This window comes from Cuculus canorus, chromosome 6 (assembly GCF_017976375.1).
Source record: "Cuculus canorus isolate bCucCan1 chromosome 6, bCucCan1.pri, whole genome shotgun sequence".
Lineage (NCBI taxonomy): Eukaryota > Metazoa > Chordata > Aves > Cuculiformes > Cuculidae > Cuculus > Cuculus canorus.
This window is the reverse complement of record NC_071406.1, coordinates 12035694-12054223: the sequence shown is the minus strand read 5'-3', so window position 1 is coordinate 12054223 and position 18530 is coordinate 12035694. Positions and strand designations below refer to the sequence as shown.

Here is an 18530-nt window from a genome sequence, read left to right as displayed (position 1 = left end):
GCAACTAGTGGAAGCAAAGGCAGAGCAATTTACCTTCACCATGGGTGAAACTTACTTCTATACTTCCTAAAAATTCTTGCTAAACTGAAAAGAAATATTGAATTTTCCAGAAAATTAAAAATCCAAGATTCACTCCATGCAGACACATGTGAACTTCCCAAGAGCTGGCTCACGGCAGAGAAACAGAGGAGTTCCTGTGCATGTAAAATTCACTGCTGTCATTTGGGGAAAGGTGTGTGTGGGAAGGCTAATCATTTCCTTCCTACTCACTTTTCTTAGCCTACAGCCTCAACCAGAAGTTAGGGCAACTAAATTCAGGGGCTCTGAACCCCCACGAAACCCACATGAAACTCACAGAGTTTTCCCCAGCCTTCCTGCAAAACTAAGGTTCTACGGCTCGTGGGCACATGCCTTGAACCAAAAAAGGAGGTAGAGCTCTTGCTAAGACTTGATGCTGAGAAACAAGCAACCGACCCATGAACACATTTTAGGAAGAGACCGAAGGTCATGGACTGGAAGGGAAAGCAGTTACCAGGAAGACATGGATAAAACCTGCTCTTGGTTTCCCTGGTTAATGCTGCTTTTCCTCATATTTAAACATAAACCATCAACTTTCATTCTGCTTTCCCCCAAAAAGGGAAGAAGAGAAGGAGGGAGATGGACTATAAAGTAAATATTAAAAACAGTTACTGCTCCTGCCCTTTCCTGGCAATGAGGCCTTCCATAGAAATTGAAGCTACAAAAACTTTGGCTACGACAAGAGATTTTGGGAATCTTTGAAAACATCCATGGAAAAAATGTTCAGAAATTTATACGTGCCATACTGCAGTTTTATTTATTATTTATTAAAGAGGGCAAAATCAAACTGATTTCTGCTTAGCTTCAATAACCTGTCACAATAAAACATGACAACAGAATTAGGATGAGCTCCTGAACAAAACCATTGGCATAACTACCTCCAAAGGCATCTCGCTGTCTGACCCAGGCTCGGTAGGATATGTCTCATTATAAACCCATTTAGCATTTCAAAAGACACTATTAGCAAGCCAGAAAAACAACCAGCCTCATGCCTATGTTCACCAACAAGAATATACCACTAAGGAGCACGTAGCTTTGGTGAGCCTCGCGGGAACCCTTCTACAAGCCACAGGCAAGAGTTCAGCTTTGTACCACTATTTATACTGATAAGTTGTTTAACGCCCAGAAACATTAAGACTAGATGTCCTGCAGGCAAAGAAAGTAGGAGGAGGGAGGTAAAGGATGTTTGCTTAGTTGAAATTGTCACAAATTTCATAGCACACAATCACACAGCACCTTGGAATCTAAGAATTTAACACACTTCATAAGCAACTAATTAAGCATCGCAACACCTATTAAAGATTAAGTTGACAGGGCTGGTCTGACAGCCAAAGTGCAACTAATCTGGTCATTTTTAAGGGGAGAAGGTTAGAACGTATTAAATCAGAAAACTAGTTAAAAATACTTTTTATTTACAAAGTTGAAAGCAAATGGACTGTTTCAGTTCTGCAAATGGTTTAGTTCAAGTTGTCACGATGTTTAAAAAACTCTGCGACCAGGTTAATGCTGTTGAGTAGATGATTCATAAGAATTATGCGAAGCAGAGAAGAGAGGAAACTGTCACTTTCAGCGTGCTTGGATGTCAGCCCTAAAATAAGCTTCTTGAAACAGTTCATCAAAGGAATTTCAATGACAAAGCCAACCTTTATCCCTTCACAGAGGACTTCAAACCGCCTGTTATAGCACAGAGATTACTATATTTGGCCAAACCTAGATAACATTAAAGCCATTATCACTGAGTGAGATACTATAAATAGCAATAGTAATGTAATACGTTCAAAATTCTGCCTGGGAAACATGATAGATAAACAATATTATCTATGCGTATTTTAGGATTTGTCTATCAGACACAATCTCATTCATGATAACGTGAACTGATTTAGTTACATAATTCACCTTGTTGTTTACACAAAATTACTTGCATAGTCTTGGGAACTCCTTTCCTGATTGCATTTGACAATAGACTTCATATTTAGCACACACACATGTGGGAAAGGTCAAATCACACTCTAAGGTTCTGAATTTGTCAAAGTTAATTCTCATTCAATATAGCAGGATGGGAAACAGTTTTTTCTCTGTTAAAAGGTTCTGTTCATTTGCATCAAAAAAGAGTGTATTAACCCCAAACCCCCTTCATCTTAGTTCTGTCATCACCCTAAATTCTCAAGAAGAGTATAATACTGAAGCAAATGTTGCTGCCAAAAAATGTCAGGAAATTACATTTGCATTGTGGATAAATTAGTCTCTGAACTTTACTTTCCATAACAATAAGCAGATTATGAATTCATTCACGGGAAGTCCTGATAAGGCTCTACAAAGCTTTTACCCGTTCAGGCCAGAAAGACCACTGTATTTTGCATAAACGCATCATCTTTCCCCTGACCAGAGAGATAGCCCACCCCTGAAAAGAAGCATAACACAGTAAGCAATACCGTGGCAGAAGTCCTCCTTATTAAAGGATCACAGCTGTGTTTTGCAGACATACTACTGGTACATGAGGAAGATATCTTTTCTACACAAGTTTCAAATTTACTTCCTTTTTCTTAAAAAAAGATCTCGAAAAAACAGAAAATGTGTAAACTTTTCAAGAAGGCAAAAAAGAAGCATATAATCTAGAATCTAAAACTAATTATATCGCAGCAGAACTGGTCGTATAAAGACTCCCATTTTAAAACGGACACTCCTCGACCCCACCCCCAGTAACCTTGCATAATTTTAGAATAATATTTTCTGCTAGCACAGTGGTTTGGGTTTGTTTTTTAATTAAAATTAGAGGTGGTAGAGGTGGTCCCAAAAGCCCAGACCAAATCATTCCTGAAAATTAAAAAAAAAAATCAATCTTGTCTGCAACAGAATTTAGTAAACCTCTTCTCCCACACAAATGTCAAACCAGGCTAAGTGCTCGAGGCTCTGGTCCTGCGCCTCCTGAGTTCCAAGAGACAAAGTTTAACCCAGCTGGATGGAATCTCCAGTGTCAGAAAGGCTCATTATTTCCATATTGGCTTTGAAATTGGTGAGTAACTTCACTCTGAAGATTCAGTAAAAATTAAGATCGCAGGCTCCAGGCATTACGATGGCAAACTTTTAAATCAATAGCCAACAAAAATTCCCACCCATTACACTTTCATTTATAATCTACCTTTCTATCTAATCTGGGAGAGTGGGAAAAGAGAATCGCTGGATACAGTGATGGAGGAGGGAAACCCACATCTCTGTGCAGACACACAGCCCTTCCCACTGCTACAAACTGCAGAGGAAATGCTTCTGCTCATAAATCATCAACAGGAAGCCAGATTCAATGGCTGGGCACAGCACTCTTGTACTGACTTCACGTACTTCTCAATTGCCTTGACACAATAACCTTTAGCTCATAAAAACTTGGATCTCATGACATTTTTGAACAGTGACAAAACCAAAACGAAATTGCTTGGGGCATTCCCATCTCAAAAGCCTCCCCTTGAGCACTTCCCATGAAAAGTAAAAAGCAGGCTTACTTTTATACAGCCAGTTCATTAATCCACATCATCGAGACGCTACCCACCCCCCAGTGTGTTTCTGTGTGCATGTAAATGCTTCAAAATCATCTGCAGTCATTCCCGCTAGGGGTGGTTTCAGTGCACCCAGGCAAAAGCAAAAACTCCATGCTGAACTCCTAGAGTGAAATGAGTCATTTGTTCCAAATCATGTTTCATTTTTTTCAATATTCATACTTAGTTATTCATTTCCCTAAAGTACATGAAGATGAGATGTTCCTAAGTTACCTTTTATTTGCTCTCAGTATATATATTATTCTATTCCTATTTCTTATCTCCCTCTCCAGCCTCCCCCATGATCTCAGTGTTCTTTGCTTTAGGACTTTGTAGGCACAGACAAAAAAGTCCCTACTTTGAGGAAGATAAATAATTCAAGTTGTTTTCCCCTGTAAGATCTTTTGAGACCTCAGTCTACCTTTGCACTGGAGACAGTCAGCACCTGCAAGGGCTTGATTCCTAAACACTCATTACTATGAGGAAAAACGTTAAAATTACTTTCAGGATGCAGAAGATGATCTACTATGGAAATATTAATATTATTCAATAAATACACAAGATGTGAAAATCACATGTTCACAAACTTCCTGTTGGCTGCCCATCAGCACAGACCAAGAAATGTATCGTTGCGTATACAATCTATGTCTATGTGCTTCACCTTTCGTGTCACTTCACAGCCACAAATGAAAATCATAGCAAACTCTTTTCTCTTTCTATACTCTGTGGCATGTGTCATGTTTTGGCGTATCTTTTAAGATCTCCATGTCCCCATGCCAGCAAATTTCTTGAAACCCTTTTTTCCACTCATAATAACTCTGCCAGGTCATAGACTGGTATGGATTGGAAGGGACTATGAAGGTTATCTAGTCCAACCCCCTGCCATAAGCAGGGACATCTTCAACTTGATCAGGTTGCTCAGAGCCCCATCCAACCTGGCACTGAATGTTTCCAGGGACGGGGCATTCACCATGTCTCTGGACAATAGGTTCCAGTGCTTCACTACCTCAGCAAAAAAAAAAAAATTCTTTTTAATATCTATTTTAAACTTCTTCTCTTTTAGTTTAAGACCATCACCCCTTGGTCCTATTGCCACAGGCCCCACTAAAAAGCTTTTTCTCATCTTTCTTATAAGCCCCCTTTAAGTATTGAAAGGCTGCAATAAGGTCTTCTTGAGTCTTCTCTTCTCGAAGCTGAACAACCCCAACTCTCTCAGCCTCTCTTCATAAGGGAGGTGTTCCAGGCTTTTGATTTGTTTTAGTGGCCTTCCTCTTGACCTCTCCCTTTTTAAAATTGTTCATTTGTAAATTTAGTTTATTATTGCCTATTTAGGTTTTGTTTATTTAATTATATAGGTAAAATTTCAAATAAGCATCACCCTAAAGAGATAATCACCTTTACTAAGAGCTGACTGTTGAGCAACTTTCAAAGTTGCAAATAATGACATACAGAAATCAATGGGAAAGATGATAATATCATACTGACTATTCTCATGTCATATCTAACGAATTCCATTCCCTTTGAATACCAACCTGACCTTTCAGTACTAGAAACAATGTAGTTTCTCTATTAAGACAATTCACAGACAGCATCTATCACAAGAAATTCACATACCTTCTTGAAAAAACTCAGTGCCATTAAGGAAAAACATAATATAAAGACACAAAACCTAATCTAATCTACTGCAGCACGTACTCTGTGTTAAGGACATTCTGGATGGCCTCTTCCCCATACCTTCACAACCATATGTATATTCTTTATTTTTCATCACTGAACCATTATTATCTTTGATATCTGATAATGGTTTTGTCTTCAGTATTGCCAGTAGATCTGTATCTGTTTACTGAGTCACAATCAGAAACATGAAAGGCTGAAGTTCACCCAAGCCAACACACGGACTTGCCCAGATTTCAGTGAGTTTTATATCAGACTCTACATTCAACAGTGAGCAACCTCCTCTCAATTTTCTGAGATTAAATTAAAATTAACTTTGTAACTGCAGCCCATAAAGATATCAAGCAAGTAAGTACTACTTAACAGCCTCTTCCCTGGGAAGTGGACAGTGGGAACCTGGTGATGTTCAGTAGCTCATGCGGCTGAACTATCCTGGCACACAGACTGGGTTTGATTTTGCATGACTTGACTTGCCAGAGGTTGGACATCAGTTTCTTCTGCTCATCCAGCCAGACCAAGGAGCAACACATTGCTGAGTGACTGAGCAGATGCCAAGGGCTGTCACTAATGGATCCCTTGCTTGTAATTCCAAACTAGCCGAGACCACTCTGGGTGGTCTTAACTTCAGCAGGCCTCTGCAATTTACCCTATGAAAAGTGTTGCCAGTTTTTAACTTGCATCTCATCATGGCTTATCAGAAGAGTGCTTGTAACTGTCAAAAAATAACTAAATATAATACATAATACCTTCTCAAAACTGCCAAGACTCTCTCCAGTAAAGTACGAGGAAAAAAAATCTAAGGAAAGAGATTGGCTAAAATTGCTTCTCAAAGGAAGATGTTGCAGGAATGTGGAAAACCTCCTTCCCATCCTATAGATGAGCTAACAAAAGTCAAGCAGTAATACTCTAGAGTCTTCAGTTTTATTTTGGATTATGTGTAGCTGCCAGCTTCACCCCTGGGTGTTAAGTGCCAAGCACCGGAAGGGTCCCTCCTCCCCAGCAGCTGGGAGACAGGCTGCTGTTCTTACCTGACGTTGTCATGCTTCTGGATGTAGATCTTATGAAACATCATATCTTCCTGTTTGGCATTAATGTCAGCTTTCATCTCCATGGCAACATGTCGAGGAAGTACAGAGAGCAGGAGACGCTCCTGTGGAGTCAGACAGATGAACCAATTAAAACACCTGCTGCCCAGTTAACAAACACGCTGTTCCTTACTGGGGAGAAATGACTCATCAGTTTGTTGAGAGATGAGTACAACCAAGCGAAACAGTCTCCATAAACCCAGCAGCTGATCCCGTAAGAAGTCACATGCAATTCTGTTCCCAAATTATTATTTTTCATACCAGCTGCACTGGTTTTGTGATTCATGGTTGCCAATTCTTGCAAGTGAAGGAGCCATGCAACTCAAAAAGTGCCCATGCACCATTCTTGGAAGGACCGTGATAAGTGATACGGTCTGACCTCCCCATACCACCATGAAGTCTTCCTTCACCTAACACCAGAAGACTGATACTCCAACACCCTCGGGCACCATTTAAAATTCTTTCCTTTCCTATCTAACCATCTAAGCACATTCCCCCGGAAGGCACAAACCTGTTCTTAGTAGCTAAAAAGTCAATAGGAATGCCTCAATAAAACTAGCGTGAAAAGTTAGCCCAACAATACAACGCAGTATGACACTGCTACACTTGGAACTGCATGAAGATCCCATGTAAACCCACCCACTCACCTACAGGGGTATTTTCAATGGCCACCTCTGTCATCAACAATTCACTTGGCACTTTTATTTACTGATAATAGCTTTAGTGTGACTTCTACAAAATTATTTTGTAAGCGGTTCTGTGTATAGTTTTGCATGCTCAGCAAAAAAAAACAGTTACATGACCAAATGATGACATTCTGGTAACTTTCCTAAAAACTCACACAAAAGCCTGTGCTTGTTATTATTCTAAATTTGGTGACAAGTTCATGCAGAAGCTATAGAATTTACAGCTGCACGTTATATGTGCCCATGGCTGCATTTTGTGTATTTCAGGAATCACACCTGAGAAATTCTACCCAGATCTTCATCTCATTCCCACTCATATCCACCACAGTTTAAAAAGAAGTTTTTGCTGTGGTTGTAGAAGGTGGAGAGCATCTCCTTTGGGATCAGCTCCACTGTGGTCCAACCTGCAGGCAGTGCTCTGGAATAGCTGAAGAATCTCAAAAGCTTGTGCTGCACTCGTCTTTAGTATTTTTTTTCACTTGCAGTGAGCAGAGGGAAGAAAAGGACCTTCCTTCCTGATGATACAGACACAATGCAGTACAAACCAAGGTCCCTAACCTTATCTAACAGCTCATTAATTCTCAACAGCACAGGGAACAGTAGGGCTCAAATGCAGTCCTGACTCAGAAGGGTCAGCAGTCCTGTACTAATTACTCATGTCACCAAACCTCTTGCCCATAACACAGTTACAGACACATTTCTGGTTTCTAATTCCTAGTTTTAACTGAAAGTTCCTCACTTATTTCTTCCTTAAAGGAAAGAAAGGAGCTCTGGGGGAAACCAGAGCTGGCAAATTCCCTGGGAACGTGTTCAGCACACACTGAGACATTTTATAGTCTGCGGCACTGCCCAGTATTTCCTTTTCTTTCCCCTTCAATGTGTACCTTAAAGAGATTGATTCTTGCCTGCAGTCTCTGAAGAGGCAGTAATAACACAGAAGATGATGTTTTGGAGGGATTTCTATCTCCTCTGCTCAAAACCACAGCAGCCCTAACAAAGTACTTCTTTTGTAAAGTACTCTCACCTTCAATAGCATTCTGCAGGTGCTTTTGGTCAAAAAAGATCATGAATCATACACGTGTCCTCAGGCTTCTCTCAGTTACTAGTGTAATCCTTGAGTGCAAAAGCACAACACATTTGTATGCTTCCCAGAGTAACTGGTGTACACACTGCTGTCGTTTGCATATTATAATAGGCATCCTCGAATGTGTGAAACCTACTATTTTACGTGTGATTTTACAAATCCTCTAAATAACTCGGAGCTTAATGGAGGCTCAGGGGCACCCACAGGTTTGGAACATTCCCTGTAGGCGCACAAGTGTGGAGGGAGGAATTTTTGTCACTTGCTTACAAAATAAGGACACATTCAGGGGACCAAGTTTCTACTAGTACTCCAAAAAATTTTCACATACACGTCTGGGTAGATTTTGCTTGAGAACCCCCACTCCTACTCTTCCTGACACCGTAGGCACTTGACAGATTGAATCACCAATATTTTCAAGGCACTTGAGAACTCCAGGAGATAAACTAACACCACTTTGAACTATCACCAATCGGGAATAAGACAAGCTTATCTAGTGAAACAAATGCATGTAGCACAACATCCTTTCATGCAGCAACTAATTAGGAAGTTGAGCCACGTTACAGAGTTGGGCATTATCTTTATTCTGTTTGTTGGTAGCATCAAGATCATTGAAAATAATGTCTGAAGCTAACAGGAGATTGTAACGAGTGTCTTTGTAAAGCATAAAACATGTTTAAAGCCCTTCAAAACAACAAAATATCTACATTTTATTTCGAATGGAGCACAGAAATTAAAGTCTCCACTAGAGTACAATTTTCATTTTGCTATAATGACTAGAAAGTACTGCAGCCCTCGCTGGAAAATCACTTATTATGCACCAGCGAGGTGACTGGGACTGCTGTTTTACAAGTATAACAAGGCACCATTCTGACCTGATAAAAAAAGCAAGAGCAAAACTCATATATAATTCTCACTTCAAAATAAGATGCAAGTATAGTTCCACTGAATTATACATTAAAGAAATGCATCCCGAGGAGTGCTAGTCTCTAGAATAGGCACAGATGAAAGAGTACAATATAGATCTAGTCTGTTTACTTATGTACATGTAGATATATATATATACGTGGGCACATATAACCCTACAACAACTATGTGCTACATAGGAATTATAACTATTTATGTCACACTCTCCCAAGATGACCTCAAAGCACTACAAATATTTAATACCTTATGACTATCCATTTGTCCTCATGTTTAATAACACTTATTTTTTTCACCACAAGCTAAGCGATGCAGAGATGAAAAAGAGAAGGCGAGAACAACTTTTTGGAGACAAAAGACAAGTAGTGCCAGAAGTAAAACTGCAGTCCCAATAACTCAGTTACTCAAATGTAGGTATTTGCTCACTACAGATTGTGCAGAAAGTGTATGTTATTCTGGGCAAGCAAAAGGGATTCCTGTTATGGCTCTGCCCTACATTATGTCAAACAATGAAGTCACCAGAAGCCTCTCTTCTGCAATGGATGTTCTGGATTATTATTTACTTTCTTCCTATTTTGGATGCTGGTAGATGCTTAATAAAGGAAAATATGCATTCCTATGACAGAGATAACCTGCGTGCTTTTGATAGAGAACAGCACACAGGAGCACCACCAGAGGTCCAGAAACATGCAAGCAATGACAACAGCGTTGGGCTACGCAGTCATTCTTCCCTCCACCCCTGTTTGGAGACTGACTCTCCCAGATGGAGGCTGAATCGCCCTTACTCGTGTCTGCTGTCACCTCGAACTTATTATGCACAGGGGTACATGTGAACTGAACCTGGAGACAGCGCAGGCTGTAGAAGCAAATAATTTTACAAGTACTCCTCGGCAGTCAGGACCCACAGTTACTGCTGGAAGTACTGGAGGGTACTTCTAAGCGATTGACTTTGACCCATGTTTTTCTACGTCCTGGTTTTCTTCTGTACGTACAATACTTTCTGGGGAGCGGGAGAACAAAAAGGCACAAAGCTAGGGCATTTGTCAGGGCTTTTTTTCATTAACTACTTCTGACACAGAAGCTCCTAAATCTAGAACAGCACAAGCATTTGAGCCATGTCACTAAGGCTGTTTCTCAGCAGGGAGAAGAGAGCTGTAATCAATAAGTAAAATGGGGTATTCTCTTGGCTCAGTCCTTTCTTCCATTTCAAGGTGTGGAAGGAGGAGCGGCTGCTCATTTCATCTTTCCAAGACTACATTTGTTACAAAGGAAAAAGGAGCTGTGAGCATGAACCTTGTTTTCATACATAAACTAACAAAATAAAGCATACATACACATAATTTCACAGTAAGGTTTGAACAGCAAGTATGTCAGACAGAAGTACCTCATGAAACATTGCCAAAAGACAAATCCATAGCTGCAGATGTGCTGAGACATGAAGGAAAATAAAGCTGTGATGCCACAGAGATTCAAAGACACTCCAGTTGATTAATTCCCCTGACCTCTTCCCCAAACCCATAACCAAGCTCTGAGATTCTCCCTAGGGAAGAGGGGAAGCTTCATTTCATGATTCATTTCCAACTGGACTGGACAGATCACCACGAGATGTACAGCAGGGCAGAGATTTGTATTACCATGGGAATAGTCAAGTTTCCCAAAAGGTCTTTTGTATCTAATTCTGAGGAGACGAGAGATTAGTTGCAAGAGATCCCACAAATGAACTAGGGGAGCAGATACTTTCAGTATCTGTATGCTGTATGCTGGCAGCAGTATCTGTACGCTGTATGCTGGCAGCAACGGATCTTTTCATACCAAAAAACCATCGAAGCTAGTGATGGATCTTACTTTTTGAACAAATACAATTCATTTTAGGCCTGTAAGGTGCATAGAGTTCTGCAAGCAGGTAGGAACCTTTGGGAAAGGCAGGAAGGAAACCCTCTTTGGAGGCACAAAGGGACAGTGTCTTCTGTGGGCCAATATTTACCTTTCACTTCTGAAACCCTCCTTACAGCTACCTGTTGGCATTGACTTTGCTAACAAACACACCACGCTTTGACCTTACAAAGAGGGTCAATCTGAAGCTTATGTGTTGCATCCGCATTCAACACTTGGCTTGAATAATAGACGCAAAAAAACTAGGCAGACTTTCTGTGTACTGTGTAATTTTAATCCACAGAAAGTAGACCACAGGATTTGTTGATGTCTGTGGAGAAGTCTCTCAGAGTATTGGGGAAGAAATATTCTCCCTGGCTCTCTTTCAAACCTTTAAAAACTTTGCTCTCTACCGTCATCCTATTCTACTTAGATTAGTCAAGAAGCATGAGGCCTGCAAATCCCATCCTACAGGACCCATTTGCATACTAATTCTGCCCCAGCAACTTCATTTTTCATTTCCCACTGTTGTTCTTACCTGCTGCTGGTTTTCCCTTTGGGAATGCAGCCTGGCTTGTATGCATTCCCTGGTCTCCTGGAAGGCCTGTCTTTGGGACACCTCTGCTGGGTAGTGGGTACACACGCCTACAATGTTTGTACAGGAGAAGATGAGAACATTGGAGACCAGCTGCAACAAAAGAAAAAAAAACAGAGAAAGATACTTGGTTATACTTTGGAAACCTGCCATCAGTAACAAAGCACCAGCCAGAACCCAGTCGCTTCCACAACTCCCTAATCCAAGCTACGCTTAAACCTCAAACTCCTTAAGATCAGTGTGATTTACCTCTCTAGTCTTTAAAATATAAAACTTCCATATATGGACTCATATATATGTTCTTAACACTGTGTATTACCTCACCAGTAAAGAGTACGGTTCCAGTAGTAAGTGGTAAAATTATTACTGTAATTCTTCCTTTGGTAATCCAGTACCTTGGAAGTACTGTGAAAAAAAAATAATCTATCTATCTAAACACACTATTTCTCTGTCAGCTAAACTTGTATAGGTAAACCTGACAAACTAACATAAATATTTTCATATTTCAAGCCAATATCTGGCTTGAAAACATATCAAAGATACACATAACCACTATTTTGAAATAGTGCTTAAAATACCAAAGGGAAAATGTTGCTATTCACAAGGTTTAAAAGCAACTGAATTTTTTTAATCTAGTTTCCACTCAAAATTTTATGTTACTAGATTAAAAACATAAGTTTTTTACGCTTCTGTGAACATGGCTACAGAAAGAGTTGTTAAGTCTGGAGTGTATTTGGACTAGACATGCAAAAAGGAAAAGCTACATCGCTCTTCTGCTTCCACATGGTTCTTGTTTTGTAATGAAGCTGTCACATAATTTTTGCTGAAAACCAGTGTTGCAAGCTTTTATTTCCCAACTATTTTTTAATAAAAAGGAAAAAAAAATCCACACCCATTAGTGGCATTTGCTGCATGCAAAATGTTCAAAATCGTTTCTGATGGTATCATGCCAACATCTCCCTTGACAGAGGTCAGTCACAGTACAACTTTTTGAGTTGCACAAGCTGTGCTGGCTCTCCCTTTGAGGGCAGACTTACATGAAACACCTCTCATCTCTTCTAGGGGTAAACACTGTCAGACCTGCAAGACTCTTAAAAGCCGGGATCTTTGGTCTATTTATTCCCTAATGACTCCAAATATAGCCTTCGCCTTTATTATTTTTTTACTGCAGAATAAAAAAGAAGTAATTTCCAGATTAGCCCGTTCCCTGAAAATGCGCAGCCAGGATCTGAAGCACAGGAGGGATGCAGGGCACCCCTCGAGCCCTAAGCCCAGAGGGGGTGCGCCCAGGAGTCCCCAAATCACTTTGGTCACTTTGAAGGAGAGGAGCCAACCCCATGTCAAACGCAGACCCATATCTCAAAGAGTAACAATCTCCCTAAGAAATCCCACTGGGATTGCTCTAACTCTTTGATTACATGCACGTGTTAAGGGCAGCAACAATTATTTTATTAACACCTCTGCCTTGGAACAGGATAAAGGCAGAAAAATCTCATCTTTCAGCTCAAGAAAAGAAACACCTTAAGCTACAGGCAGTTGAGGGACTTCTCTGTGGACGGCTGCCAGTAGATGGCAACAATCCAACTTCCTAAGTTCCTCCATCAAAGTGCTGCATTTTGGGCTGTGTTTCTGCACCAAGTTCCCACACTTAGGTATCATACTGCAAATACAATAACCTCCAGGTTATAGGTACCCAGTGGTGATTATCATTGATGCCAGCTATTTGTATTTGTGCTAATTGGTTTCCAAGGGGGAAACTATTCCCACTCCCTACAGATTCCTCCCTCCATCGAAGTGCCCACACTTCACAGAGACAGGGCTATTGAAGGTGCAGGTCATCAAAAACGAACACGAAACAAGTCCCGATTCTAAACTCACATATTCCCTTCACAATTATATTCTCACTCGGCTCTTTCTAAGGCAGGTTGTATCCTGTCAGATGCAAGGTTCTCCATCTCTTCCGCAAGGTGATCAGCCACAAGCCAACTTCCACCCAGACCCTCCCCAGTTACCCTAATCCAGTGCTGTATCCAGTGGGCACGTGATGAAATATTTTTGCTGATAATGATAATTTTTAGGGATGAAAAATCCCCCCATAGTATATACAAAAACCTCACTAGTGCTTATTATAATGAAGAGACAGCTTAAAAAGGGAGCAGAAATAGGGTTTTCCTAGGAGTTACTCTGATTTCTGTTCCATGGACGCACTGATGGTGACTCACAGCCTGTGGGTTACAATGAGCTCAAAGAGGTTAACATTAAATTGCATCTTTTGCATGGCTGGATTACAGCAAGACTCCCAAATCGTCTCTATTGGAGCTGTTTGGCTGTGCAGTAAGTGGAAAATTTGCCAGGGCGTATAGAACGGCGTAAGTGTGCATCATATATCTGAAATGGATAAAACTGAGAGCACAGAAGATTTGAAAGATATATGCAATTTTCTTTCTTAATCCCAAGAATCTAAGACTTATTTCTCTCACAGTCAATAATGCAAACCCAAAACAAACTCCCCAAAACAGTGACTCTTGTACCAAGAACAGGAGATAACATGGTTTAGGTGGCAGGCAACGTATCAGAAGTTAACTGAGCAGAAAAAAGGAACACCTCAGCCCTGAAAACAAGCTCTTTTTAGGTATATCTCAGCAGCAACAAAAAGTCCCCCAGGGGCCTACCCATGAAAATACCGTTTTCGTGATGATGCCTTAAATAGCCAAGCTGAAGAGTTCAAGGCACACAATTCATATTATGCATCAAGACCAACGTTGTCAAAGGGAAGTATAAAAAACATCATCAGACTTGACATCATTCATAACTTCTGTGAAACGCAAAGCACTTTAACTTCTCAGCACCCACTGACATAATTTTACACAAACCCAAGGGACTTCACAGACTGATTTACAAGACAGATGACCATGCTTCATCAAGTAGGGATAAATACTATATTGTAATGTAGTTTTTAAGTAGTAACGGACAGACATCTGTATTCATTCTGTTAAGTAGAAGCTAATTTAATTCGCAGTATGGCACCTTTGCAACACTCTGAAACATAAAGGGGAGAAATTACAGTGACATGTTGAAAGTACCAAAGGTCTGCAGAGAGTTAAAGCTGAAGCTCCTACTATTTGCAGCAACACTTGTTATATGAGCAAAAGCACTTCGTTCAGTGTCTGTTCTCAGTTATTTTCTTCACAGGTGCTTTACAATATATTAAAGGAAAAAAAAAGAAAAGAAAAAACCTTCTAATCTCATTAATTTTTTTTCACAGTCCTCTGTCTTAATAAAATAAATTTATATCCTGGTTGCCAAATGGTACTACTTGCTTATCAGCTTCCTTGCCATTTTGCTATGGTAACCAGCTTCAGTCCCAGGAGGAAAGAGATGATGTAGATATTAAAAAAAAAGATTCCCTAAGCTCCATGGCCTGAAAAGTAAAAACATATTATGGCAACTATTTCAGACAATCTGTGCTTGAAGAGCTGTTCAAGGCAATGAGAAAATACGGTTGTCTATTTTGTAGTTGAATTCCTTCCCCTGCCTAGCTAGAGATTTAGACTAAGGCGACTCCTACCCTTCTGATTTTGGAAAGTAATAGTTTATAAAATACTATTTCACTCACATATAACTCCTAGACAAGCTATTAAACCTGCCTGCAGTGTTGCCGTATTTGAGCATTTCATAAGTTAATACATTTTACTCTTAGAGCATCTGCATGTCACAGAAAAAAGCTATTATCGTGACGTTACCGAGGCAGAGTTCTTTATTGGTAATTCAGTACCTAAAGAAAAGCTAAGTACTATGAGGTGTTTTCAAAAACCACCACGACTTCCTAGTTCCATTGAAATAATAAACCACTCAATCTCAGACAACAAAACAGACCAGACAGTTTCAAGACACTTTGATTTCGTTGCACAAACAGAGCACTGCAACGCTTTTGTTGAATCTCTCGCAGGAAACTCTTTTCAATACTTTTTTCCCTTGGTGACTGAAGGAAAAAAATATGAGACAGTTTAGTTCCACGTGTTCTAGGAGTTACGAAAACCCAGTATTACAAAATCAAAATTGAGAGCTAAATTTGGCACTATTGTTACAAAATTGATGTTTTGGGCATTTCAGGCCAGGCCAAGGAAGAACTGGGATGGCTCAGTGACCACAGGAGAACCTCCAGACTACCATAAACAGCAAAAGTATCAGCTTGTGTCGGTACTGTCACACTTGTCCCTGCTGTGTTTCTACTCCATTATTCTTCAAACACCAGATGCTATTCAATATGTAATTAAAAGACAACAACATGCTTAAGAGGGATAGTGTCGAGATAATTTTTGTTAGTTGCCTACCTCTGCCAGAGCAAACAAGGCTGGCTACTGTCATGAGAAGTTGGGCCATACTACTTATCACAGCTTATTATAAAAATCACAGCTCTTGGTTTTTGCCAAGTTACTCTGCTTTAGTCCACTTCTCTTGCAGAGGTTCAGGGTTATTTCTATGGTGAGACCACAGCACTAGAGTATTCCTGTTAGTTTCCAACACCATTAAGCAGTATTTTGTTTATCTAAGTATTTTTCATTTAAATCGACATATTGTCTTGATATTTTCATAAAGTCCCATTTTGAAAACAACTACATTTTAAGCTTTCACTGCAGGGCAGTAAAACTGTTGGATGGAGAAGGAAAACACGTACATGGAGATTAAGATTCATGCAAAACAATCTAGAGCAAAAAACAAAGTAGATATCCCTTTTTTCCAGAGTGTGATACTGCTCTGCCTCTGCTTTCCAGATCTCATGATACTCATCTAATAACAAGCTTTTAGGATTAAATCAATCATCAGTGCAACAGCTAGGTTAAAAGCACATCACAACTGAGTTTCTAGACTACATTCCATAGTGGTTGTTTGCTGAATTGACGAATTGGAAAGACATTGACATTAGCCTTATTTTTGAGAATTCCTTTTCTTAATAATGAAAAATTACTATAAAAATTTTAATACTTACCTGAAACAATGTAAGAACAAAAAATATGATGGACTATAAAAGCTCTAACTATCCAAGATATTTCCACAGCACCTACGTGTACAATCCTGAATTGGAAGTATGGAGAAAATCTAAAGATAAAAAGCACAAATACTATGAAAAAATGTTGTTGTAAAGTATAACTGGTGCTGTTTTTTAAACACTTTCCCTGAACAGCAGTTAACCCTCTATGGTCTCTTTATACACTATCTAATAAAAAAAAAGTTGGAGCAGCTACAGAGCCAAAGGCATAATGAAAATTAAAACAAAAGACAACATCAGCTGGTTCCAAGATCGAATTGCTCATGTATTTGTGCTGTATATACAACAACATCTTTCATTTCCCAGAGCTACAACTAGTAGAGTACTAAGATAGTGAAAACCCGTAGATTATGATAGAAAGACAATCAAACAGTGAAAGTCCCATGGTCTTCTCCCAGTGTTTGGCCCGTAAAGAACAGGATCTAGTGAAGAATCTAGGAGGAGTTTTTTATTTTAAACCTGACAAGTGCTTTTACTGAATACTTGAAATAACTGCAACAATAAAAGATTATATCAATACCCCAGAGTCTAAGAACAAATCTTCTTCAGTTGATCTTTGGCGCCTTCCTCTCTGTTCTGCTGCCTCTGTGCAGCACCTACTTACTCGGATCTTGAGCAGAACAGAAAACTGGTTAAAGGCACTGTCTTCCACAGACTTTTCCAAGAGCACTTTATGCACACAAGTGCTGCCACTGAAATCAGCTCTGAAAATCTAAATGCTTCCCTAAGTCACAGCATAACTTAACAATCCCAAGGTACCAGAAATTATTAGAGTGATGCTTTCGATAGGCAGTAAATCTCTTCAGTTGACGTTGACAACAAAAAAAATTTCCTTGCAGAAACACTTCTGAAACTTTTTATTCCTTTTACTTGGGAAGCCTACAAGGAGCAAAAGCTGTCTACTTTAATCTTTCAGCTAGGTTCCATATTCAGGATAAATTACTCCATGAGAGCAAAGCAGTGGTATTTTGGCTAAAGAACCCTTATGCCACTTGTGAATGTCTCTGTTCAAGAATTACAGTCAATAAAAGCATGACATGAAGCCATACAGTCTGTGTGCTTCAGTGCTCACCTTTGCAGCCCCGGTATATGTTGATCTTTTAGATGTGATGCTCTGTTTTCCAAGAGGAAAACAAAACAAGTATTTAGTCCCACAGAAGTTCATTTTTCTTTAGTATAAACAAATATTATCTAATTTACCTTTTAAATATGTAGTTGCCAGTAGAGACGTAGTACACTACATCCCCCATCCAGGGCAAAAAATAAAATTTTACTATTTTTAAATTCTTACATTTGAATCAGGGGACGTCAAAACATCTGATGCTGCTTTCTTAATTTTACTGCCTCACACCTTTTTCTATACAGCATTTTAATTAATTTCTGATGGCTGTCATTTTAAATCTTCCGTGCATCCTTTCCCACTGATATTCTTATTGTCATACAAAATACAGTATTTTTTATTTGTGGGTTTTAATAATTAAAAGCTTTAAACTCTCATTTTGTTAAAGAATAAAACATTACCTATACAGATGTACTTTTAGTAAGCATCTCAAATGAAACGTTCCTACTTTAAACTGACAATTCCACTTTCCCATCACTGTTTTATTATTTAACGTTTCTGCTGGGATTCAGTGAGATCTGACTTTCTTTGGTCACTGAACGATAAGGCTAAGAAGAGCAGAATATATTGTCCCTGTCAAATCTTGGTGTAACACCAGCTAGAAGTATTTCTGTGTCTAAATTTTCCTGTAACTCTGTCTCAACCCCTGTAAAGTATACTCTGCACCATGGCACACAGCCTGGTGGGGAGGAGATTCCTGGGTCCTACCATCCATCCTCACCGAATCTCCGTGGCAACCAAGTTTCTGTGCATCTTCACACTTAGCATACTTTACGAGCTATAAATCAGCACTGGTTCTCATGCGAGGCTCCTTGATGGTGAATTGGACTAATCAAGC

The 18530-nt window shown here is 39.6% G+C and overlaps 1 protein-coding gene across 1 annotated transcript in view; it reads right to left on the bottom strand.

The window, feature by feature from the left end:
* Positions 1-18530, bottom strand: part of ADCY5 (adenylate cyclase 5) — a 216765-nt gene that overhangs the window by 77440 nt on the left and 120795 nt on the right. The window contains exons 2-3 of the mRNA XM_009570469.2: positions 11466-11615; positions 6308-6429 (exon numbers count right to left, since the gene is read on the bottom strand). Of these exons, the coding sequence (XP_009568764.2) occupies positions 6308-6429; positions 11466-11615 (272 nt within the window). The remainder of the gene's footprint in view (positions 1-6307; positions 6430-11465; positions 11616-18530) is intronic.